This window comes from Danio rerio, chromosome 1, assembly GCF_052040795.2.
Source record: "Danio rerio strain M-AB ecotype USA chromosome 1, GRCz13ab, whole genome shotgun sequence".
NCBI lineage: Eukaryota > Metazoa > Chordata > Actinopteri > Cypriniformes > Danionidae > Danio > Danio rerio.
The window spans coordinates 9,934,692-9,960,033 of NC_141021.1; the positions used below are offsets into that span (position 1 = coordinate 9,934,692).

A 25,342-nucleotide genomic window follows, 5' to 3' on the forward strand; every position below is an offset into this window, starting at 1 on the left:
GTTTTCTAAAGCTTAAAGATTTCCTGTTGGGCCACATAATTTAAAGAACATTCTAGAGCAAATGTTTCTCATTTGCCTTGTACATTTCTGTTTGTCTTGTTCTAGTGACTATAGATACGCCTATTTCAAGCTGATTTATTAATTTATGATGCTTTAAAATCATAATGGCTGCTCCCGAAATTCTGAAAGACATAATGAGAATCTTCAGAGGCTGTAAATTCAGACAAAGCACCTCAGGTGTTTTGGAGAGTTGTGGAGGGGCACTTTGAGGTCTTTTTGGAGACCTGAATAAATTAAAATCTCCCCAAAACTCTAGCACAGATGAGAAGTGCATTATATTATATTATATAATATATATTATTTTTATTATATTATATTAATTATATTATATTATTTCATAATATATTAAATTATATTATATTATTTATATTATATTATAATATTTATATTATATTATTTCATAATATATTAAATTATATTGTATTATTTATATATTATATTATTTTTTATTATATTATATTATTTATATTACATTATACTATATCACATTATATTATATTATATTATATTATATTATATTATATTATATTATATTATATTATATTGTCAATAAAACACCAAAGGTTTGACTCCTGTACAAGACACTAAATAAATGAAAACTCTAGGTTTGTAGCCCACATGAAACTCAAATCCCACCCCACTTGGAGCTGGCTCTGACCTCTGTTTATACCTTTCTCGAAATTTCAGAATTATGACTCCTAACATCAGCATGACATGATCCTGAAAATTTAAATACGTTGATTTGACTATGCTGAAATAGTGCATGGACTGATAGCAAGTAAATTATCAGAAATTAAAACTTTGGGGTAAATTATCACTTTAAAGACTCCAAACTTGGAGTTATTTGTAACACACTTTTTAAAAGAATCTGCTATAAAATGAGACATCCCTGATAAACTTGTGCTGCTTTAACTTCGAGAAAAGCATATCACATTCTCAAGAGTTCATATTCAATGATGTAAGAATGTTTTGTCAAACTAGGGGAGTGATTATATCTCAGTGAACACAACACATGAAGAAATGAAGGTTTTATTTTGGCACATATCCAAAGATGACATTATAACCTGACATAGAGCTTGTTCATACTGCCTCTTTACTGGTAAACAATGAGCTTATTAGGAAAGCTATGATAGTCCATATGATCTCTCAAGTAAAAAAAAAAAAGTTTTCCAATTATCCTTCAACCGGTTTGCTAATATTTCATTATCAGAAAGCAGACTTTCCATAATGCACAATTATGAATACACTCTCAAAAACAGCACAGATGTATGACCCAGGTTAATCCACCAAAGAATGATTCTCTTTTTTCGTCAATATTTCCACAGTCACCGACTCATGGGCTCTTCAGCAACACGACTTTTAAAAAGTGTCATTTCGTCCAGGTGGCACAGTGGCATACCTCTGATCACATGGGCCAGGTCTTCATGCAGTAAAGGGTAAATCACCACACTAAGAGCTGGACGAGACACTGAAAAACTGCAGAGAGAAAAGAACATACACAGTTAAAGTCAAAATTATTAGTCAGATTTTTTTTTTTTTTTCAAATATTCCCCAAATTATATTTAACAGAGCAAAGAATTTTTTACGGTTTTCCTATCATAGTTTTTTCTTCTAGAGAAAGTCTTATCTGTTTTATTTCAGCTGGAATAAAAGCAGTTTTAAATTTTTAAAAAACATTTTAAGGTCAATATTATTAGCCCTCTTAAGCAATATTTGTTTTAGATTGTCTATAGCAGCGATTCACAAACTTTTCCGCCCGCGACCCCTAAAATAACAATGCCAGTGACTTGCTACCCCCAAATTCCTCAGAGGTTGTTATAAATATACAAACATTGCACACAAAAGGCTATACAAACACAACACAAAAATTGTCTAACAACTATATAATTTTATAGTCATTTATTTATTTTGTTTATTTAATATTAAACTCAACCAATGAGCCTGCTTGGCACAATGTTTTCAGCACAAGTCTATTCTTGGTTTAATTTTGGAGACCGCCAATGAGAGATCATTCTCAATATTCAGTTGTGGCCTGTATTTAATTGCTTAAAGTTGTCAGAAAGTGTTACCTGGTGCTATAAAAAAAAAACAAGTCCACAACGTAAACACACCAATCCTATAAAAAAAGGATTTAAAGACTGATGGCTTTTCATTTGCATGTTGTTGTTTTTAATTGTTTATTGTTTATCAAAAACTACTATTTGTGTTTTCTAATAATTCTAATAGTTTAATAAAATAGGCAATAGGCATTTCTAATATTTTAATAAAAATTTATTTGTTTTTTTTAAATCATCAAGGGGCCCCCTGTCATGGTCTTGTGACCCCCACTTTGGGAACCACTGGTCTACAGAACACACCATCATTGTACAATGACTTGCCTAACTACCCTTATTAACCTAGTTAAGCCTTTTAAAGTCACGGTAAGCTGAATACTAGTATCTTGAAAAATATCTAGTAAAATATTATGTGCTGTCATGGCAAAGATAACTAAAGATAATAATTAGTAATTATAAATTAGTTATTAAAACTATGATGTTCAGAAGTGTGTTGAAAAAAATCTCCATAAATCCAAATATACAGGGTGGCTAATAATTCAGGTGGGCCAATAATTCTGATCAAATGTAAGTCAAGTTACTCCAAGAACAATGATCATTCACACATTAGGAAAGACTTTATTAAGATTTGTGACCTGTCCAGAAGGGTTTTCTGCAGCGTTTTACAGGCCACCAGCGTTCCTCCCATGAACATGTGGCACATGATGACAGAGCAGCTCTGCATGAAGGCCGTCACAGCGGCGGGTTGGAAAGTGCCGTGTCGAGAAACTAAACACAGACGCCGCAGCTGACCACACTGACTGAGCGCTTCGAAAAACGCTGCGTTTGCATTAAAGTAGGGCTGCTCCAGCCTGCAAGTTCACACAGAGAGAAATAGTCAATAAATGTAGCAGTTATAGGGCTGAAATATTTGATTAAGATGTAAATGTTACTAATAAATTGGTAACACTTTACAATAACGTTGTATTATTTAATGCATTTACTAACATGAACAAACAATTAACAATACATCTATTACAGTATTTCTTCATGTTAGTGAATAGAAATTAGGCATGAGCTGGTATTAAATGTCTGGTTAAAAAACAACAACTTTTTCCCCATTAAACACAATATTTTACATGTTGGGAAACATTTATAAGATTTTGGAACCGTAAACATGTCAGGCTACATAATTAAAATAAACCATTGACTTCTACTATCTTTATTAGATTCAAAAACACAGATTTTCTTACAACACATAAAAAGACACTTAAAAAAAAAACTCTACATATACTTTAGAAACGGTATAGCAAAATACTTTTGCATTTTAATACCTTGATTTTTCCAAACTGCGCTATAACTTGATCTCGTCCCATGCCTAATGGAAATACAGTCATTCATTGTAAGTTGATGTTAACTCTCAGTGCATTATCTTATGTTATCAAGCATGAATTTGGATTTTAATAATGCCTTGGTAAATGTTAAACTATGATTAATAAATTATGAATAAAAGTATTGTACATAATTAGTTTATGTTAATAAAAATATAAACTAATTAAACCTTATTGTAAAGTCTGACCAATAGGTTATATAATTGATATTTCATCTTGCATTGTTGTGTTTGGTGAAAATTCTAGAGTTTAAGAGCCTAAATGCCGAATACAATCATAAAATGTGCAGAATAACTACCCAATTAAGCAAAAATAATAACAAGATCAACTTTTGCTAAACTCCAATGCATTTTACGGATGCAAACACAACAAAATACACATGGTCTGCTTACGCTAATCAAAAGATCCGTTATTGTGTTGTATTTTACTTCACATTTCTGTGGTCATTTTTGCCAACTTTAATTAGAGATTAAAATTGAGGCAATCCAAACTTATCAGTCGGTATATGTTTGTAAAGATATGATAACCTTGGATAAAAATATCACGGTTTTACAGTTTTAAGGTACTGTTATTACAGCTCTAAAAGAAGTTCTTTTTAAATATCTTAGTAAAAAACAACACATTTGTCCCCATTTGACACAATATACAGTATTTCATTTGGCATTTTTTTTTATTCACAATTAATAATAATATTTTGGAGCAGTAAACATGTTAGGGTAAATAATTAAAATAAATCACTGACTTCTGCTAGCTTCATTAGTTTAAAAAAAAGATTTCGTTACAACACATAAAAAATACATAAAAAAAACTTTTGAAAAAAATGTTTTATTATTTTAAATGTACAGTTGAAGTCAGAATTTTTTTTCTTTTTTAAATATTTCCCAAATGATGTTTAACAGAGCAAGGAAATTTTCACAGCATGTCTGAAAATATTTTTTCTTCGGGAGAAAGTCTTATTAATTTTATTTTCGTTGAATTAAAGCTGTTTTAATTTTTAGTAAACATTTTAAGGTCAAAATTATTATCCCCTTTAAGCTATATTTTTTCGATAATCTACAGAACAAACCATCAATATACAATAACTTGCCTAATTACCCTAACCTGCCCAGTTAACCTAATTAACCTACTTAAGCCTTTAAATGTCACTTTAAGCTGTATGGAAGTGTCTTGAAAAATAGCTAGAAAAATATTATGTACTGTCATCATGGCAAAGATAAAACAAATCAGTTATTAGAGATGAGTTATTAAAATTATTATGCTTAGAAATGTGTTCTCTCTGTTAAACAGAAATTGAAGAAAAAAATAAACAGGGGGGCTAATAATCCAGGGGGATTTAAGAGTTCTGACTTAAACTGTATGCAGCTATTAGAGTAATACCTACTATTGAGCAAAACGTGATTCACAATATTTATGATTAAGTGGTCACATTCACCTGACTGTTCAGTTGCCCAATAATGAAAATCGAATAAAATGATATTATTTTAAGCGTATGTGTCTGAACACTTAAAATGTACAGCAGGTCTGGTGTAACGGTGCTGCCCTCTTCTGCTGGAAAACTCTCTTAACATCAGAAGATTTTGTTCATTATTGGTGAAATGATGTCATTGCTAACAAATGAACAACAAGTTTATGTGTAGGTTGTTGACTGGTAAAGTCTAGACAAGATACAGCTGCGGATATTCATGTAAACATAGCAGACTTTTTGTGATGCTGTACGACAACAACTTTACATTACTGTGGATGGTTGGGTTTAGGGTTGGGCTGGGGTAAACATTATAAAAAACAATTTAATGGGTAATTTAATTAATAATAAGAATAATACTTGCTTTATAATTCTATTTTTACATTAATGTGATGGTTTGATTTAAGATTGGGCTAGGGATAGACCTTAATAAAATACTATTTAATAAATAATATTAATAATACTCACTATATAATTCTGTTTTTGCATTATTGTGATGGTTGGGTTCAGGGTTGGGGTATACACTAATAAAATACAATTAACAGGTAATTTAATAAATAATATTAATAATTCTCCTTAACTTCCTGCTGCAGCTGTATCTCTTTCCGCAACAACCTTATTGATTACCTTTTGAGTATTGGCGTGCACGCTCACCTTAAGTCCCTGACTTGTGTGCAGTAGGAAAGAGCCTCCAGCAGGGCCTGCGTGTAGTTCATGGTCTTTAAAGATCCTAGATTTGCCAGCGATAAGGAATGCAGGTCCTTGCACCCCTGAAGCAGCTCGATGAGTCCCGTCCCCTTCAGAACTCCTGGTAAATGCGCGAGGGTGAGCTTGCGCAAAAATTTCATCCCACCTAAAGCAGCTAACTCCCCATCTCCAACGCTGTAGGACCAGGAACATGCAGCGGGGTCCTTGCGAATGGCCGGCTCGTTCCGGGGCATGGCTGAGGAAAAGCCTGCACCAATCAGCTCCAGCTCTACTAGATACGGGCAACCTTGAAGCAGTGGTTGAATGCACAAGCCCCGGTCTGTCCGCTCTTCCCCCTGACCCACTGCGATTTCAGATGTGGGTCGATATGTGGGCACACCAATGCGGGTGGTCTTTTTAAGCCCGAGCAGCAGTGATCTTGAGGCGAGGTCTGTGTTGGAGTCTTGATTGTTTATTTGAGTTGGAGGAGATTGTGCTAATGCACACACCGGAAGTGCAAGCGAGCACAAGCCAGTGAGGCGTCCCAAAGTACCACACAAGTGTCCATCCTGCCCCGTGGAGAGATTATGATGGTAGTGCGTTGCAGATAAATTAAGGTGATTAAGATGTGGGCAACATTCAGCAAGTGCTTTGACGCTGTCCGTGTCCATCTCCTCATCGCCCTTCCCACAGCTCTCAGAGAGCGGGCCTCGACCGCATCCCCGCAGGTTGAGGCTCCGCAGGGGTGTGAGGTCACGTCCCGCACTGAGTAGCACATGTAAAGGGTTGAACCCTGGAGATGAACACCGGGAGACATTCAGGTATGCAGGACATCCATGCGCTAACACCCGCCCAAGTATAGCACCGTCCAACCATGTACGTGGAAGCTGCAAAGCACTAACAGTATTTCCCACAGTTGACGCCATGCTTTCCATTAGCGCCGTCATTGCGACTGGTCGTGGCGGTGCAGGGCCTGGCACAGAGAGTACCAATCCTGCAAGGCCTTCAGGAACTCTCATACTGAAAACAGCTAAGTAAAGCGCCAACAGAGTACGGTTGACTTCACCGGGTGCGAGGCGAGCGGAGAACCAGCGCAGATTCTGATAGTGCGGCACGCTGCTCTGGCCCACCATCAGCTGCGCACAGCCGCCGGCCTCCCTCCAGACCTCGCTGGCCTCTAGATAGAGGTGAAGGCGCCGCAGGGCACTGCAGCAGGGAACCACGCCATAGGAAGGAGTCAACAGCGTCTGCTTGAGCTCCTGCAGACGAGCCAGAGCAGACTTACCCTCTGCGCTCAGCTGGTGGAGATCAAACCCCGGCCCCACATCCAGTGCCAGAGACTTCAGAGAGCTAAGAGAGCTCAGCAGATGCGAGAGGCGAACTGATGTCAATCTGCAGCCGGAAAGGTCCAAACTGACCAAAGACTTACAGCGGGTGACCTGATCCACTGTAGAGCCGGCCAGCCAGTAGCAGCCATTGAGGTTTAACGTCTGGATGTCAGCTGAAATTACTTTTAAGAGCTGCTTCACAGCATCGTCGTTTGCCTGTGAAAAAGATCATATATAATTGGTTAATACAGACGAAGACTTCAATTACAGTTATTTGATTAATTGTATATTTCTGATTGGACATTCTCAGGGAATTATTATTTTTTAAATAATGAGAATCAGGCGAGGCAGTGGCGCAGTAGGTAGTGCTGTCGCCTCACAGCAAGAAGGTCGCTGGTTTGAACCTCGGCTCAGTTGGCGTTTCTGTGTGGAGTTTGCATGTTCTCCCGGCCTTCGTGTGGGTTTCCTCCAGGTGCTCCGGTTTCCCCCACAGTCCAAAGACATGCGGCTAAATTGCCCGTAGTGTATGAGTGTGTGTGTGAATGTGTGTGTGGATATTTCCCAGAGATGGGTTGCGGCTGGAGGGGTATCCGCTGCATGAAAACTTGTTGGATGGGTTGGCGGTTCATTCCGCTGTGGCGACCCCAGATTAATAGGGGGACTAAGCCGACAGGAAAATGAATGAATGAATAATGAGAATCAAATTGGTCCAGATTTGGAAAACCCATGTTTTGCTACCCAGGATTAACTGATCTATCTTATGTTTAGTTTTTTTAAAGGAACATATGGTTGGATCATTGTAATCTCAATACCAAATTTCAGAATTACCAAAATCATGTTTACCAGAGCCTTAAATTAAACCAACAGTGTAGCCTACTGGCTTAGCAAAGAACAACAGGTAGGCAAAATACCAGCGGCCACAAACAGCCATTGTTTGCTTTAATAGTAAGAAACAGAAACACTGCAATTAACAAACATTTGACAATTTTTAGTTTGTTCTAATACAATACTGCTTTGATATTATATTGTTGTTGTCGTTCAGCATATCTCATTAGCAGGGTTTATTTTTTTCCGATCCCTCTTCTCAAACACGAATGATAAGAATTTGATTGCGCAAATGTTCTGATAGCTTTCCCTCCTGTGGTAACATGCCAGATCTGTTACCCCGATCTGTTCCGGGACCTCACTATTTACAAATTAACCACTGCTCTTTAGATGTGACATGATTCATATAGGCTTCAAATATGAAGGAGTTTATATATCATTAGTAACCATTAAGTTTGAGATCATTTACTTGAATAATAAAACTTTTTTTATTTTATTTGGTTTGACAAAAAAAAAATCACAAATGAATCCACCCTTATAATGGGATCAGGATAATCCATTTTTTTTAATCCAAAATCAAATGAAAGATCATTTTATCATCTGATTCTAAGCTTTAAAATAAAAAGTTATCATAAATAACAAAATAAACCTTGTTTTCAGACATGGGAAACACTTAAATGTAAGTGTCAATTCCATTATTAACTATTGGCTTACTACCTGTCTATTTTATGATATTATCTGTTTATTAGTACTTATGTAAAGTATGATCTCATTCTACATCTCAAATCCTACCTAATACCCAAAACAAACTACTACATTACTAATTATTAATAAGCAGCCAATAAGTAATTTTTTTTTAGCTAAAATCCTTATTAAATATTTTGTTGATAGCTTGATTTGTGCCTTAATATAAAGTGTGACCCAGGCATGTTTACTTTCATTTTTGACAACACAATATTAATGTTTTAAATTATCAGAATATTTTTTTGTGAAATAGCCATGATTGTTAAATTACAACAAATGGAAACCTGCTCTAAAATTGTTCTAAATCACAGTATTTTAATTGAGAAATAAAAAGATACGCATGAGACCTTTATAGACTAAAATTAAACATTAATTTTAATCAAACACATACATTTTTATTAAATCAGTAAACACATTGGCAGATGTGCAAATAAAAAATTACCATTTAAAAATGCTAATAGGAAACAGTAGAAGTGTGTGTTTTCAGCCTTACCGTGTATTCTTTATGCAGGTGTACATGGACTCTCAAGCTCTTGTCCAGACAGAGAGTTCGGAGTTTTCTGCACACTCGACTTACGTTGAGTATCAGGTCATGGCTGGGAATGAATCGCAGGATATTCAGTAAAATCTCATCTGAGAAGTCAGAGATGGTGACAGAGACCTGAGAAATGTTGTCTGAGAAGCACTGAGCCTGGAGAGAAGCAAGAAGCAGTCATTATCATTATACAGGGATACTTTAGATGTATGTGACACTGAAGTCCTTCATGCTCAATACTGAAATATCTGCAGTGGATTTTACAATATAACTTTGTCAAAACAAATGTCAAACATGACAGAAAGGTTTTTGAACAACAGTTACAGCATATTTTAGAATATAAACGCATGTTGAAATTGAGAGAATTTAACTATAACTCTATTACAGTAACCAAAACTTCAGTAATGTATAGCATTTTGACATGTTTAATATGGTGAATTTTGATACGGAGTAAAAATATATTACTGATCTGTTTATAAATACCTTATAAAACCTGACCGAATGTCAAAAATCCAAACATATCGTGATGATTTCAGAACATTTTGTTAACCGAATAATATTTGCAGACAACCAAATGAAGAAGCTAACTAGCATGGCCAGCTTTTCTGTAACTTACCGTTTCAATTTGATTATTCATGGCGCTTTTGGGAAAGGTGTTGGGATGTGTACTTCAGTAATATAGAAAAACTAATTCTTGCCATCTCAATAAACGTATAACAGTTGTTGATACTGTAAAATCTGGCACACGCATAGCGGTAATATGTGTATATCAATGGTGTATGTTCAGTATATAGTGTAGCACCACCGGGACGCTTTGGGAGGCGTTCTTATTTCCTGTGTGCAACTTGTAAAAATGTCCCCGGGTGTGGTCTGGCTTTAAAACTTCAAAAATATACTCTTATATTATTCGGCTACTACTTGTCTTATTCTATTTTATATTGACAGTAAGTCATGTATACATAGAATATGGTATATTTAACTTTCCTGTCGTGTTCACCTCCCGCCCCTTACTTTACTGTTCCTGGACAAAACTGACCGGTCTCTTAAACTAGCACAGAAAACATTTTTCAAAACCATTATTTTTATTTAACCTTCTTTAGCTGTAAACAAGGTCTCAATGTAGTGTTTGACAGGATTTTATAGAATTAGACATAATGGATGATTTTAGTCCCATTAATTTGCTATGGCGGTCACCTTTGACCAGGAACAGCACAGGTAAATAAAATTTATGTTTATGTTTCTATAGCAGTTTTACTATGTATTTTGAGCCAAAACAGCTTAAAATAGAAGTTCCAGTAGATTGAAATCGTGTCAGTTCAGTTTAGTGTGGTAAAATTTCACTGCTGAAAGTCCAAACACTGAAGAGCAAATCCATCGATGCACAGCTCCACAAGTCCCAACCAAACAAGTCAGTGGCAACAGTGGCATGGAACAACCTTCACCACAGGTGTAACAGCGTTGACTAAAACACAAGACTCAATAATAGAGGTGATTATCACTTAAATGTTCAAATGCATCGTGTGGAGGATATCATGAGGCACTCCGATGTGAAAACACATTTAAGAGTGTTTTAAGTTGTAAATCGGTCAGATTTGATCCAAAAGAAAAGGAGGTTAAAAGTAAAAAAAAAAAAAAAAACAGAATTGGAGTTAATGAACAAAAAAATACATTGATAATGCATATTGAGCTTAATCTTTGTCCACCAAATATGTGACAACTAAAGGGTGCATTTTCAGACATATTTCCATGCCAAAGTAAACAAAGCTTAACTTGCTTAAAAAAAATGTTAAATGAGAATCTGAAATATTTTATGGCGTACTTAAAAAAAAGATTTCGTGTTCAATAAGGTTTTATTTGATTGTTTTTATATAAATTGGTCTTAGACTTTAATTTTTCAGATTTATCATATGTAATAATTTCTGTACTTTTACTATAAACCAACATATAAACTATTTGGTAGAGGTTGATATTTTAGAAAAAAAAAAAAAAAAAAGCACCGTGTTAACTAGTGACATTAGGAATTAAGAAATGCAATCCTTTTTTTTCTTAGTGGCGCAGTTTAAGGAAACAAATACATCAAAATGTAAACAACTATTAATAATTAAGGATCTATGAAGTTTGCTTCCAACATTAGATTGTGTAATAACTTCTGACCAGTGCAATCTATTATTTCTGGTCAGTATAGTTTGGTGCAGCACATAAATGTAATATGAAGCAAAATAAGATGTTGAAAGGAAAACAAATAAACTGAGCTTCATTAGAACATGTACAGATAAAAGGTCTCAAATAATTCTCTTCTTAAATACTTTCATTTTATGTCTTCCATGTTCAATTTGTATTAGAGCAAATATAAATGGCAAGACTTCACAGCAGACAGAGGTGATGTTCTCATTTGCCTTGCTTAAATAAAAGCTGCATGGATTTTGGGGTGCAAAATCCAGCTTATAACAAACAGAACGCAACATACATGCACATCCTTTGTATTTAAGGTTTCTTGCAGCGTTTTGATTTGATCAGGAGCCATGTATAGTCATTTTGCTTATCCATCTTGACTCAAAGTGCTCGTAGCTATTGTAAAGTAACAGACTACTTAAGTGCATTTACTGGACCTTTGATAAAGCAAACTTCAAATTTGCTTTTGCACTTAAACTCAAGTCAAATTGATGAACCTAAAACTGGCAACTCCTTTGAGCAAGTCTATACAAAACACTTGTACTGTAAAGCTGCTCGAGTAAGTAAATTTTAGTTAGAAGCTTCTTGCATTGGTAACTGTAATAATCTAGAAGAGATGCTACTTGGCACTGTAACTTAACACTGGCCTGTACTTTAAAAATCATGATATACTGACAGGATTTAAAGATGCCACTGTGAATTTGCATCCAAAGAAAAAGACTGGAGTACAGTTACAGACACAGCTTCACTTTAAAACAAGAGTTTGGACAACTAAGGACAGTAGACATTGTGTGGTTTTACATGTGCACGTTTTATTTGGGTTGACTTGTCAGTGTACAGAGACACCCTGGCTTACATTTTCAAGGGACATCCCTTATTCACATACCCTAGGGAAGTCCTGCAAGATCTTCACTTTTTAAAAGGTAAAGCTTTCCCCTCATTGCAACAATAACAAACTGGGCCAAGTTTAAGGCTGAAGTACAAAAAGAAAAACAATGTATCGAGTACATAATTTACATAAACACTATAACAAAAAGGTCATGGACGCCCATTGTGAGGAGGGCAAAGTGGTAAACGCTTCTGGAATGACTAAAAGAAATGTACATTGAAGTCCTCTCGGGGAAAGCTCCTCCCCCTGTTAGACAACTACCTCCCTTTCCAGTTTCCGCATCCTGAGTCAATGCGCCATACAGAGCAGAAGCCATGCTGATGTCATCTTGTTCGAGAGGTTTAGGTTGGTCGTTCGTTTGAATCTCATTGCATGGCCATTTTAAGGTGGCAACAGTTCTGTTTAGAAGCACTTCCTGTGGACGATGGATGGGCCAGACTCATCGTACTCCTGCTTGCTGATCCACATCTGCTGGAAGGTGGACAGGGAGGCCAAGATGGAGCCACCGATCCAGACGGAGTATTTACGCTCAGGGGGAGCAATGATCTACAAGAGAAAGGGGACGTTAGCTCATCTGAAATCACTGCAAGCAAACTGCTATGAAAGTGAAAATGGGCAGGTGCATCACCTTGATCTTCATGGTGGAAGGAGCAAGAGAGGTGATCTCCTTCTGCATACGGTCAGCAATGCCAGGGTACATGGTGGTACCTCCAGACAGCACTGTGTTGGCATACAGGTCCTTACGGATGTCCACGTCGCACTTCATGATGGAGTTGAAGGTGGTCTCATGGATACCGCAAGATTCCATACCTGCACCAATAAAAGCAAACGTTAGTCACTGTTGAAGGATCACTTTTGAAAGGGAGATCAGTTTAAATGCATGGCAAGGAACTCACCCAGGAAGGAAGGCTGGAAGAGAGCCTCGGGGCAACGGAAACGCTCATTGCCAATGGTGATGACCTGACCGTCAGGCAGCTCATAGCTCTTCTCCAGGGAGGAAGAGGAGGCAGCGGTTCCCATCTCCTGCTCAAAGTCCAGGGCCACGTAGCACAGCTTCTCCTTGATGTCACGGACAATTTCTCTTTCGGCCGTGGTGGTGAAGCTGTAGCCACGCTCGGTCAGGATCTTCATCAGGTAGTCTGTCAGGTCACGACCAGCCAGATCCAGACGCAGGATGGCATGGGGAAGAGCGTAACCCTCATAGATGGGCACGGTGTGGGTCACACCATCACCAGAGTCCATCACAATACCAGTAGTACGACCAGAAGCGTACAGAGAGAGCACAGCCTGGATGGCCACATACATGGCAGGGGTGTTGAAGGTCTCGAACATGATCTGTAGAAGAGATAATTGGTTAAAAACCAAACTCAGAGCCTCAAATCTGCGTGAGTATGGGTGCACAACAGGGCAAGAAAGCCTCCAACACACCATGCTAAAACGCTCAACTGTGGAGAGTTAAGGTTAGAAGCTACCATGCAAGAGGGGGAAAAGGAATGAAAAAATAGGGATGAACCTTTTGAACCTCCTATCAAGAGATCATGGCAAGTGACAGAGCCTAAGAGGAAATGGACAGAAAGGAAGTGAACAAAGAGGGGAAGAAAGCCAAATAAGGCAATATGAAAATCAAATTGATCACAGGAACACACCTGTGTCATCTTCTCTCTGTTGGCTTTGGGATTCAGGGGAGCCTCAGTGAGCAGCACAGGGTGCTCCTCAGGGGCAACACGGAGCTCATTGTAGAAGGTGTGATGCCAGATCTTCTCCATGTCATCCCAGTTAGTCACAATACCGTGCTCAATGGGGTATTTGAGGGTCAGGATACCTCTCTTGCTCTGGGCCTCATCTCCCACATAGGAGTCTTTCTGTCCCATGCCAACCATCACTCCCTAGAGGAAGAAAAAGTAAAGGGATTAAAGCACCAGCTCACCGAGAAATGAGGAACTGCAAAGAGGAACCAATTTGTTTGAAGGAATTTAAAAACGTTGAAGGTTAGCTTAAAACAGATTCACTTGAATTTATTGTAATGAACGCTTAAATTAACTTTTATTAGATCTGACTTTCAAAGCTGAAGAACTTCGAAACAAACGAGAATCAGATCAAGTTTAAAAATCACTTATGCAAGCAGATTCTCAAAACAGGCAATAAAGCTGTGAATTAACACTTTAATAAACTTCATTATCTAAAAACGAATATAAATCGATTTTAAAAGATGTAAAATGCACAAATGAGAGTTTAATGTGGTTCAATATGATTAACATGTTATTAGGATGGTTTATTAAATGTACCTGATGTCTGGGTCGTCCAACAATGGAGGGGAAAACAGCACGAGGGGCATCATCTCCAGCAAAACCGGCTTTGCACATACCGGAGCCGTTGTCAACGACCAGGGCAGCGATTTCCTCATCCATGGCTGTAGGGAAAAAAAGCGAAACTGTTAAAATATGAATGGGTAGTGTCTTTTATAGGCGGTGATGACTGATGGATTTGTGACGTCTGGCCAGTAGGCGGCGCAAAGGCGCAGGGTTGAAACCAAGAGATTTGAGACAAAGGAAGTGGCCAGGCAGCCTCACTATTGCCTTATATGGCAATAAGTTAGAGCAGCTCAATGCCGCCGATTCAGCGCGTGGAATCAGACCAACGGACGCGACCACTCCCTCCCGGTCTCAAAGGCCGAGATAAGCGCTTTACAACGCCACGAGTGAAATCCCGGTGCTCACTAAAACACGCTCTTGTCTTTTGAAAAGGAAATAAAACGAAGCCATTTCAACAGAAAGAGTAACTTAACTTTAACGAACTAGAAGTGCTGCAATAATCTTTAACTTCGTGTGTGACTGACAAGTTTATGAAATCCCAACAACGTTACAGACAAACAAGAAACTTTAAAAGCTTTTATATATATTTGACCGTGCACACGAATTAAACGGCAGTGATACCGGTTAATGCGTTATAGTAGCCACACCCACCATTCAAACTGCGAACACTGCCGTTGATGATACTAACGTTAACGTTGATTAATAAATCCACATTTAAATTAAACCTTACATTAAAAATCAATTTACTACCAAATATGAATTTAATAAATCGCTTTATGTAGAAGGCTTTACAGTTGTATTACTCTAACGTTAGCTTTGAAAGCTGGAACTGCTACCGGTTAAAACCATTAATAAAACACAAGCACAAAAATCAGCATAACTTATTCAGCGTTGTAAAAATCAACAGCAAAGTACATATTTAGGCAGACAGGACCAAGACTTCAATTCAAATCCGATCAGCAAGCAAAATGAAATATAGCTTTAATAAATAAATCTCCAATAATCATCATAAGCATTACTAAATTATTCCAAATACCAGTAAATATTAATATAAAAGCATTCTCACCTGTGTATTAGTAGGTTATTGTGAACAAGGGGAGTGAAGATCTTCTCAGCGTGCACTGAAAACTCACAATGCTGAGCGTGAGGTGGGTCACAGCTTTATAGCCGGCACTGCGGCCGGCTCCTTCCATATAAGGTAAACTTTCGGCAGCGAGCGGTCTGATTGGCCAGCCGTCGTCCACTTGGCGAGTTTCAAGCTAGTTGCTTGAAATTCAAGTTCTGGGTTGAAATAATGTATGTCAGGGATCGGCGAAAAGGCGAAATAATTTGATAAGGAAATACACGATAAGTTGATTTGACACAGCATTGGCAGATGTAACACTTGAATTAAGGATATGTATATCATTTGGATTGGAACACAGTTAAATCAGTAAAGGATGCTAGACTTCATGTCTGTGGCTTAACGTTACTTTTAAATAACCTCACATACAGCGAGTAACGTTAAATAGTTTATTATTTCTGTGAAAAACGAGCAATGCATGATGTAAAGTTGCATTTATATAAGCTGTACTTAGGCTGCAGGAATGACAGGACGTTTAAACATAGCAGTACGACATTGTCCAATAGTATTTAAACTTATATTGTATTTTACTGTATGTTTCAGCTCTATAAATGACAACAATGTGTAAACTAACGTTATACAAGAGCCATTATTGGTAGAACAGAGAAGAAATCATTATTTGATTAACGTTATACACTAATCTGCTTTACATTTCAGTTAATGTTTGACAGCTAGTTGAAAACGACTCATTTACGATTAATTCTTGAGAAGACATTTTAAGTGTGTCATTTTATTAGGTTAGTTTGATGAACAACGTGGGCGTGGCTCCCATTTAAAGTACAGGTACTTCTCGTGACTCTATAAAACATAATGTAAAAGCATATTTAAAAAAGGCTTTATTTGTGAACATTGCACTGTTTAATTCAATCGTAGGTTGCTTTTGTGCATAATGCTTTGCTGTTTATAATATCATGGATGTAAAGCTGCAGAAGATCAGGAGTCATTCGGAAATTAATGAAATATTGACTATTGTTTTGTTGTTGCTCAGATCGGCGTCTGTTACATCGCCGCTCGGCATGTTAGATGCAACCGTATTAAGCATATTTCATTTTATCTGGTTATCTGCAAAGCAGGGGATACAAAACAAGGGCACGGTGCTCCATAGAAAACAACACTTCCTGTCAAGCCGGCTTTTGCGTAATTACGTCATAAACCGATGACGCTTCACGCTGCTGCATTACTGGAATCTGAAGAGTGCACAAAAAAAATCAGCCTACATACCCTGTTACTTAAAAAGACTGATAATATAAACTATTGAATAACACTATATGTCGTGAATGTTTTGAAGCACAGACTGTTTAGTTTACATTCGATAAAGTAATGTGACACTGATAGGCTAGGCTAATGGCTTCAAGGAAAAAAAAATACTAGAAAGGGTTCCTATTTAGGCTAAACGAGATCCCAAATTGATTTAATATGACTTTTCATTGAAAATATGTAAATTCTTTAGCATATTCCGGTTTTTCAGAGGAACCAAGGGGTCATAAATAGGTGTTAATCCCAGTTTTAAATGTCCTGCCTTCAGCTTGGGCAATCTGAGACGCGTGGCAGCACGCCCTATCCATGGTGCTTTGCAATTCTTATCTTATCAGCATGAAACCAAAAAGGGGACTAAATTGTGCATTTAATGTTAAAATCGTAAGGAGCAATGGCTGTTAAAACGTCACCAGGATGACACCTAATACATCTGCCCACTCCCTAATCTGCCCATTCTTAAATGTTAAATGCTGATGTTTTGAAGCAAAGACTAGTTTACATTGATAAATGTGTAGGGACTATTAGCAACAAATGCTATCATGAAAGAAACCAAAATACTACACAGCGTTTATTTTGGCTAAACAAGGTCCCAGATCGATTTGATATGAATTTACATTGAAATATGTAAATCCTTTACCTATTCGGGTTTTTTAGGAGGCCATGGGGTCATAAATAGATGTTAATGCCAGTTATAATGTCCTGCCTTTAGCATGGGCAATCTGAGACGCGTGGCAGCATGCCTTATCCAGGGGGCTTTGCAATTCTTGTCTTATCTTGTCAGCATGAAACCAAAAAGAGGACTAAATTGTGCATTTAATGTTAAAATCTTTAGGAGCTATGGTTATTGAAATGTCAGTAGGGCTATGTCACCACTTGATAAACAGTCTGTTGTGTGATTTATCTAGTGACGAAAGCAGCTTGTCATCAGAAAATGTCTGTAATGATGCTTCCAACAGCAGTGACACCCAATACATCTGCCCACCCCCACATCCTAGGCGTGCAGTGATGTAAATATTGAATTTTGACTACCTATAGAATCCAAATGTCATACCTATAACTCACTGAGCCTTATAGAAAAGATAAACTTCATCACAGAGGTCAATGAGTCATAGGTACAGTTTATTGCCTCATGATTATTTCACAAAGTGCTCTACATTCCTGATACCGGGCCCATTCTTTCCTAGGTGTGTGAGTTTCAGCTTGGTGTTTAGGGTGGAGGGGAGTTTCTTTTTAGCTGTAGAGGAAATCTGAAAAGGTTTCTATTTTTTTCCTACTATGCAAGTCAATGGTTAGGCTACAGGTTTTTAGCTTTCCTCAAAATATCTCCTGTGTTTTGAACAGAAAAATGAAACTCTTTAAGGTTTTTAACCACTTGAGGATGAGTAAATAGTGAGAAATACGTCATTTTTGAATGTACTGTGCTTTTATGATTACTAGAAAGTATTGCATATGTGTTTATGATAACTTTTTGATTTCCTATCATTTCTGTCATCAGCAGATTACTGAGGCCCTTATAAGGTTGTTTCAAACAGAAAGAGGAAGAGGAAGAGAGAGAGAGGCGACTAAGTGTTACAGCAGCCACAGCACAATGTGACAAATCTGAGAGGAAGTTGCTGAGGCTTCTATCAAAAAACAAATATAAAGTGAGCAAAGCTAATTTTAGGAGCCCTGTGGAAATAAGTCTAGCATATAAACTCTGTGGTAAACTTGTAAAGCATGATTGCTTGTTCGTTTATTAGTCTGAGCAGCTGTTTTGACATATGGGTGTGTTTTATTGTGATGGGAGCTTGCATATGTACACACAGCAACTAAAAATGATTTTCTTCCAAAGCCATAGGTCAATGAAAAATATGAAGGAAATGAGATAACCTTTGTGTTGTGTCTTGTTTGCTGAGACACTTTGTTCAGGGCCCCTTTAAGAGATATTCAGCCAATCTCCTTATAAGGCAATCTGTGGATGAGTCACATGGTGTAGTTCTTTGCAACCAAGGCGAAGTCATGTGACTTACAGCGGAAATTAGACAGAGTGATTGAGAGTCTACGATTCTCTCTTGTTGTTGCTTTTATTAAATGTTGTCGTTTTTTTAATTTGCTGAACATCTGCTCTGTTGTTTACTGTATACAGCATAGGAGAATGAAAGAACACAATAATATTACACAGAGAAGTGGCCTACTGACTGTCTCCACCCATCAGACCTGGAGCACCCTATATGGAAACACCAACAGGTAACAAACTCAGAGTTCTGATGGGATGGACTGGTTGAGGCTGCTCGCTCTAAGCACTGATACAGGTAGATTCCTAATATGGAAATGTAACCAAAATGAGATTGACAGAGGGGAACTAAGAGTGACTGATGTAATATGGTACACAACATTTACACATTGAAAAAATGTTTCAACAAGTGGTTTATAGAAGAAAAATAACATTTTTCTACTGAAAATAAACTTTTTCTCAGCGTTTCTTCCCCCTATAACGTACATCTCGTGCAATGGAAATGTTCTGTGGGTTTCAAATGTTCTTGATGGAATCATCGATGCCTAAAAAAACACCATTAGTTTACTTTGGTGCAATTATTTTAATATGTTTTCCACAAGTACAAACATTGCAGGTATTTTTATTGGCTGGCAATGTGTCAGTTGCTTACTTTGAGGGCATGTCAGAGCTCAGTGCTTTGCATTTAGTTAAGATATGTGGAAGAAGCCAACTTTATGTAGTATAATTAGGCTGTTGCACTCTGAAAGGTTCTAAATGCCATAGAAGAACCGTGTTTGTTTCTCTAAAGAATCCTTCAGCAAACAGTTATATATACATAGGATTTTTTGTCAAGAGCATTTTACATCATCTACAGAGCTTTTTCACACTGATAAAGAACTTTCTGTTCAATGGAAAGCCTCTTTTAAAGGTTCTTCATGGAACCAGTGATGCCAAAATGTATTTTAAGAAGGTATAAATGTAAATAAAACCAAGGAGAAGTCAAGAAAGAAATATTGCACCCTGCAATTGAATTCAATGTATAGGGTTACAAACGCATCTTTGCTAAAAAGGAGAGGAAGGCAGTATTTAGTGGCTGTCATTCCAGGAATGTAAGTGTGTCAGAACATGCTCAAACTCAGGCATTTAAAGATTCAGTTTCTCTTTTCGCACACAGTTAAATTATGTAAAGGAGATTCTCCATTTTAACAGCTTCCCTTAATGAAAATTCAGTTATTTGATTGAAAACATACATAGATTAATTTATAGAGATCATTCATTTATTCCTTTTCTTTTTGGCTCAGTCCCTTTGTTAATCTGGGGTCGCCACTGCGGAATGAACCACCAACTTATTCAGCATATGTTTTACGCAGCAGATTCCCTTCCAGCTGCATCCCATCACTGGAAAACACACACTCATTCACTACGGACACTTATACGCATGTCTTTGGACTGTGGGGGATACTGGAGCACCCGGAGGAAACCCACTCAAACACAGGGAGAGCATACAAAGTCCACACAGAAATGCCAACTAACCCAGTCGAGGCTCGAACTGGTGACCTATTTGCTGTGAGACGATTGTGCTACCCACTGCGCAACCGTGACGCCTGTTTAAAAACCCTATAATTATTTTAAATGTAAATACACTATCATTCAAAAGTCTTTTTTTAAAGAAACCAATATGTTTATGAAGCAAGGACGCATTCAATTTATTCAAGGTATACCATGAATTTATTATTAACAAATAATAAACAGATTTTTAAACAATGAAATAAATGACTTTTATTTATTAAAAGATTTCAGTTTTTTTATTTACATGTACACAAAAATATTAAGCAGCAGAGCCTTTTTAAAACAAAAGAAATCAGCATATTAGAATCATTTCTAAAGGATCATGTGACACTAAAGACTAGTAATGATCCCTAAAATGTTTTTAAATCAGATAAATGCATGCTTTCAGCTTATACTTGCCAGGGGCAGATTTAACTTATAAGTAAAGTAAGCGGTCGCTTAGGGCCCCAGGAAATCTGTGGGCCCCCAATAAATATCTAGGAGTAAATAAAATAAAAAAATTATATTATTAATAAAAAAATATATACCTAAAAACTGTATATAACATTGTTTTATATATAATTAAATTTAAATTAATGAGAGAATTTTTTTACATAATTAAATATTATTTAATATACACTAAAATATAATATTATTATAATAATGTAATGTTATGTAATAATAATATTATAAAATAAAAATATCCAGCACCCCCAATCATGGAGCAGTCCAGCAGTTACATAAAAAAAAAAAAAAAAAAAAAAAAAATATATATATATATATATATATATATATATATATATATATATATATATATATATATATATATATATATATATATATATATATACACACACACTTGAAGTCAGAATTATTAGCCCCCCTTTATTTGTTTTATTTCGGCTTGAATAAAAGCAGTTTTTAATTTTTTTAAAACCATTTTAAGGACAAAATTATTAGCCCCTTTAAGCTATATTTTCTTTCGACTGTACTGAACAAACCATCGTTATACAATAACTTACCTAATTACTCTAACCTGCCTGATTAACCTAGTTAAGCCTTTAAATGTCAATTTAGGTTGTATAGAAGGGTGATGAAAAATATATAGGCAAATTTTATTTACTGTCATCATGGCTGTTAGAAATTGAGAAATGACTTATTAAAACTATTATGTTTAGAAATGTGTTGAAGAAATCTTCTCTAAACATGAGTTGGGGAAAAAAATAAACGGGGGCTAATAACTAACTATTTTTTGTTGTAAATTCATTTTAAGAAAATTAATTATTTGAAATGTAGAGATTGCATTAAAACATAAAAAAGATTGAGTAAAATAAAAACAACTGCTTAAAAAAAAAAAAAAAGTAGAAAGGATGCATTTCAGGACTTGGGCCCCTAATTCGCTAAATCCACCCCTGTTTAAAATCATGAAATGTTGTTGGAATTTAAGTCACAAGCTACATTTTCTACAGGCACAAATTCCAGAAATGATTTACATTTTAACTACCACAATATCATCAGCAGAGAGAGCTGTTGAGTCTGTAACCATCATACTTTTGTAGCAAGATTAGTTTCAAGACAAGAAACCGTAAGGATTCTTTGACTTCTTGGAATAGCTGTCTTATCACGGGCACAAACCTCCAGCCGACAGACCAGAGATCCATGTTTTGACTTTTATTACTTGAGGGTTTTTAAACAAAGAGGAATGCAACATATTTAATAATTCTAGACCTCAAATAGAAAATATGGCACATTACACATCAAACTATATTAAAACCGATGTATTCTGATACTTATTTTTTGTGAACTGTGTAGGATGAAACTAAACTTAGCTTGCAGCATTATATGTAAGGATGTTAATTCACTTAATGGTTTTATTAGTTGGGTTTGACAGAAAACGTTGTGCATCATTTACGCCACTTCATTAGCAGACTGAGATTACAGGCACGACTCAGTCAAAGCTGATTCTGAACTGACAGATCATTCTGGAAGCCTGGAAGCAGGTCGTAAGTGTGTATCTCTGGGCCACACAAGAGTCCAGCTCATTAAAAGAGCAAATGAAGCTTGTTTAATTAGTTCCTTCTATGTATGTGAATGCAAACTGTTTTGGGGTCTGCTTTAGGCAGTGTGTCGTGTTAATCATCAGTGTAAGTGTAGGGTAACATTTAATTTTTAGATATAATACAGTTCCATTCAGTGCATTCATTCATTCTCCTTTGGCTTAATTCCTTATTTATCAGGGGCTGCCACAGCGGAATAAACCACCAACTATTTCAGCTTATGTTTTATGCAGCGGATGCTCTTCCAGTCTCAACACAGTACTGGGAAACACCCATACACTCTCGCATTCATACACTACAGGCAATTTAGTTCATTTTTGGACTATAGAAGGAAACCCAAGCAAACATGGCGACTTTCTTGCTGTGATTGCTAACCACTGAGTCGCCCCATACAATGCAGTGCATTCCCTCTCAAACAATGAAACACATTAATAATGAATTATCCCTGAAACGCAATCAATAATACCTCTTGATTACCTACTGATATTCATGCAGAAGAGCGAAGGAGAGAATATGAGTGAAGAGATTTAATTTCCATCAGACACTCAGCCAAGCATGAAGGACTCGATCAATATCCTGTCCTTTACAAGAAGAGGAAAGCTGCTGTTTGCCCTGAAAATAACCCGAGCCAGTTCCTGCTTCCTTCATCCAGCTGAGGAAACATCCACATTCAGTATTTTTATAGAGTTTTTATAGGCTATAAATCCACAGAGAGCAGTCTCTGAAATCTAGCTTCGCCAGTGTCGTAATCATTTTTCTACGATATAAACAGCAAAATAATAAGAGTAAAGATTCAAATAAACACTTATACACATAATCTTAAATGTTCTAGAAGGATGTCAGGGACAAATGTTTTTCATTTATTTATGCTGTTAAATTTGCATTGATTTTTTGGGAACTTGATCCCTTCTCCAGTTTTTTTTTTTTTTTTTTTTTGTGTCTTGAGTGACTTTTATTGACTTTTTTATTAGTTTGAAACTATAATGTTCGGTCTAGATTGCAAATTTGAAGTTCCTAAAATGCTTTGCATGGGATGATCACTCATCTTGTTTTTCCTGAGACACACAATGAGAAGATTTGCATTCATTCATTCACTCTTTCATTTTCTTTTCTGGGGCCGGGTTGCGGATGCAGCAGTTTTAGGAGAGAACCCCAGACTTCCCTCTCCCCAGACACTTCCTCCAGCTCCTTTGGGGGCTCCTGAGGCGTTCCCAGGCCAGCCGAGAGTCCCTTCAGCATGTCCTGGGTCTTCCCCGAGACCTCCTTCCGATGGGACATGCCTGAAACACCTCCCTAGGTAGGCGTCCAGGAGGCATCTAAAACCGGTGCCTGAGCCACCTCAGCTGACTTTTCTCGATGTGGAGGAGAAGCCGATCTACTCCAAGCTCCTCCTAGGTGTCAGAGCTCCTCACCCTATCCATAAGGGTGCGCCCTGACACCCTGCGAAGGAAACTCATTTTGGGTGCTTGTATCCGAGATCTTGTCCTTTGGGTCATGACCCAAAGCTCATGACCATGGGTGAAGGAATGTACACTGAACAGTAAATCGAAAGCTTTGCCTTTTGGCTCAGCTTCTTCTTTAACGGACCGCTACATCAACTGCATTACTGCTGCCGCTGCACCAATCCACCTGTCAATCTCACAATCCATCCTTCCCTCACTCGTGACAAAACCCCAATATACTTGAACTCCTCCACCTGGGGTAAGGACTTTCCTCCAACCTGGAGATGGCAAATCCCCTTTTTCCAACTTCCAAATAATTCAGTTATCATAAACAATTTATTTCTGAAGAATTTAAACAGTTTTTTTTTTGGAGATGAAGATCCCAAGTTTAGCCTCAGAGAGTCAGCAATGTGGATTAGCATCCAGACCTTGCTTTCACATGTGGCATTAAGATTAAGGAGGAGCGCCCCCCTCTGGCTTCCTCAGAATATTTCCTATCCACCCTGACCAGACTCAATCCCTCAGTCAAAAGCTACAGGTTGACAGCTGTTGCGGAAGACCTCCGTGTCAAATACTCCCCTGCTGGTTCTTGTTTTTCCTGGCTTAAATTTCAATAGCATTTGTAGTAATTTAGAAAAAGCCACACAGATCTAGAGATGGACCTGAGGTATTTTATTTCTTCGTAATGTGGCAGTAAATCAGTTAGATTTTTTGTTTGTGATGACTCTTTAAAACGAACTGTATAATTATTGAATTCACAATTACGGATGTACAAATCTTCTACAATATAAATTAAACAATTTATTTTAAAACACACCTTAAATCATTGTTTTTTTTTAATGTTTGTCAAACATGCACACAGACAGACCAATATTTAGATTTTGCCACATGTAATGGGTATTATTTTAATCATAGATTATGTGATATAATTAATTAAACAGCCATTACTTTTTTAAATGGTAATTTGCAACCTAAAATTGCAAATGTCTATAATAAATAGGCTACAGTAGCTATTTCAATACAAGACACAGTAATTGCATAAAAAGGTTAAGTTGTTAAAAAGCTGGGTCCAAAAGGCACTTTTTAATTAATACTAAAACAGATGTTTAAGTCTTCACTTTTAAATTTTTAAGTGCATTGCAATTGCAATATTTTTTTTTTAAATGTGTGCTCTTTTAAACCAGCTATTTTTGTATGAGAATATCCTTTAAGGATTTTAAAAATTTTATTATTTATTTTTGTTCACAATGGAGGCAGTTTAAAATTGGTCTGTTCTTCCCATAGCAACAGCAGCGAGATGACGTGGGTTTGTAGCGGCTCCACACATTGCATTTTACTGAGTAAATTAAAAGGTGCAAACAGCTGTGAAGATCAGAGCAGACTCTGAATGTGGAATAATACAGCAAGACATCTAAAAGTTTACATACAGCCTACATATCAGCATCATACACTCTCTCTCTCTACCACACACATGCTCTCTCTCTCTCTCTCTCTCTCTCTCT

At 36.8% G+C, this 25,342-nt stretch overlaps 2 protein-coding genes and 1 long non-coding RNA gene across 6 annotated transcripts; 1 reads left to right on the forward strand and 2 right to left on the reverse strand.

The window, feature by feature from the left end:
* Positions 1–1,073: 1,073 nt before the first annotated feature.
* fbxl18 (F-box and leucine-rich repeat protein 18) lies at positions 1,074–9,867 on the reverse strand. Its single transcript, NM_001030245.2, is given in 5 exon segments — positions 1,074–1,536; positions 2,750–2,965; positions 5,601–7,177; positions 9,024–9,221; positions 9,682–9,867. Coding segments are annotated over 5 exon segments (2,163 nt in total). The 5' UTR covers positions 9,703–9,867; the 3' UTR covers positions 1,074–1,385.
* Positions 9,868–12,027: 2,160 nt separating this feature from the next.
* actb1 (actin, beta 1) lies at positions 12,028–15,603 on the reverse strand. The gene is made up of 6 exons (NM_131031.2): positions 15,505–15,603; positions 14,412–14,536; positions 13,773–14,012; positions 13,023–13,461; positions 12,755–12,936; positions 12,028–12,672 (listed from the first exon to the last, which is right to left on the reverse strand). The coding sequence occupies exons 2-6, from the start codon at positions 14,532–14,534 to the stop codon at positions 12,529–12,531; spliced, it is 1,128 nt and encodes a 375-aa protein (NP_571106.2). The 5' UTR covers positions 14,535–14,536; positions 15,505–15,603; the 3' UTR covers positions 12,028–12,528.
* An 84-nt stretch (positions 15,604–15,687) lies between these two features.
* LOC137495411 (uncharacterized) lies at positions 15,688–24,656 on the forward strand. Of its 4 annotated transcripts, none has more exons than XR_015476231.1 (4): positions 15,688–18,002; positions 18,317–18,461; positions 18,944–19,044; positions 23,533–24,656. It is a non-coding gene; the product is annotated as an uncharacterized LOC137495411 (long non-coding RNA). The 4 variants fall into 4 exon arrangements; XR_015476233.1 differs by having other exon boundaries at positions 15,722–16,344; positions 18,314–18,461; XR_015476232.1 differs by having other exon boundaries at positions 17,099–17,825.
* Positions 24,657–25,342: the final 686 nt, after the last annotated feature.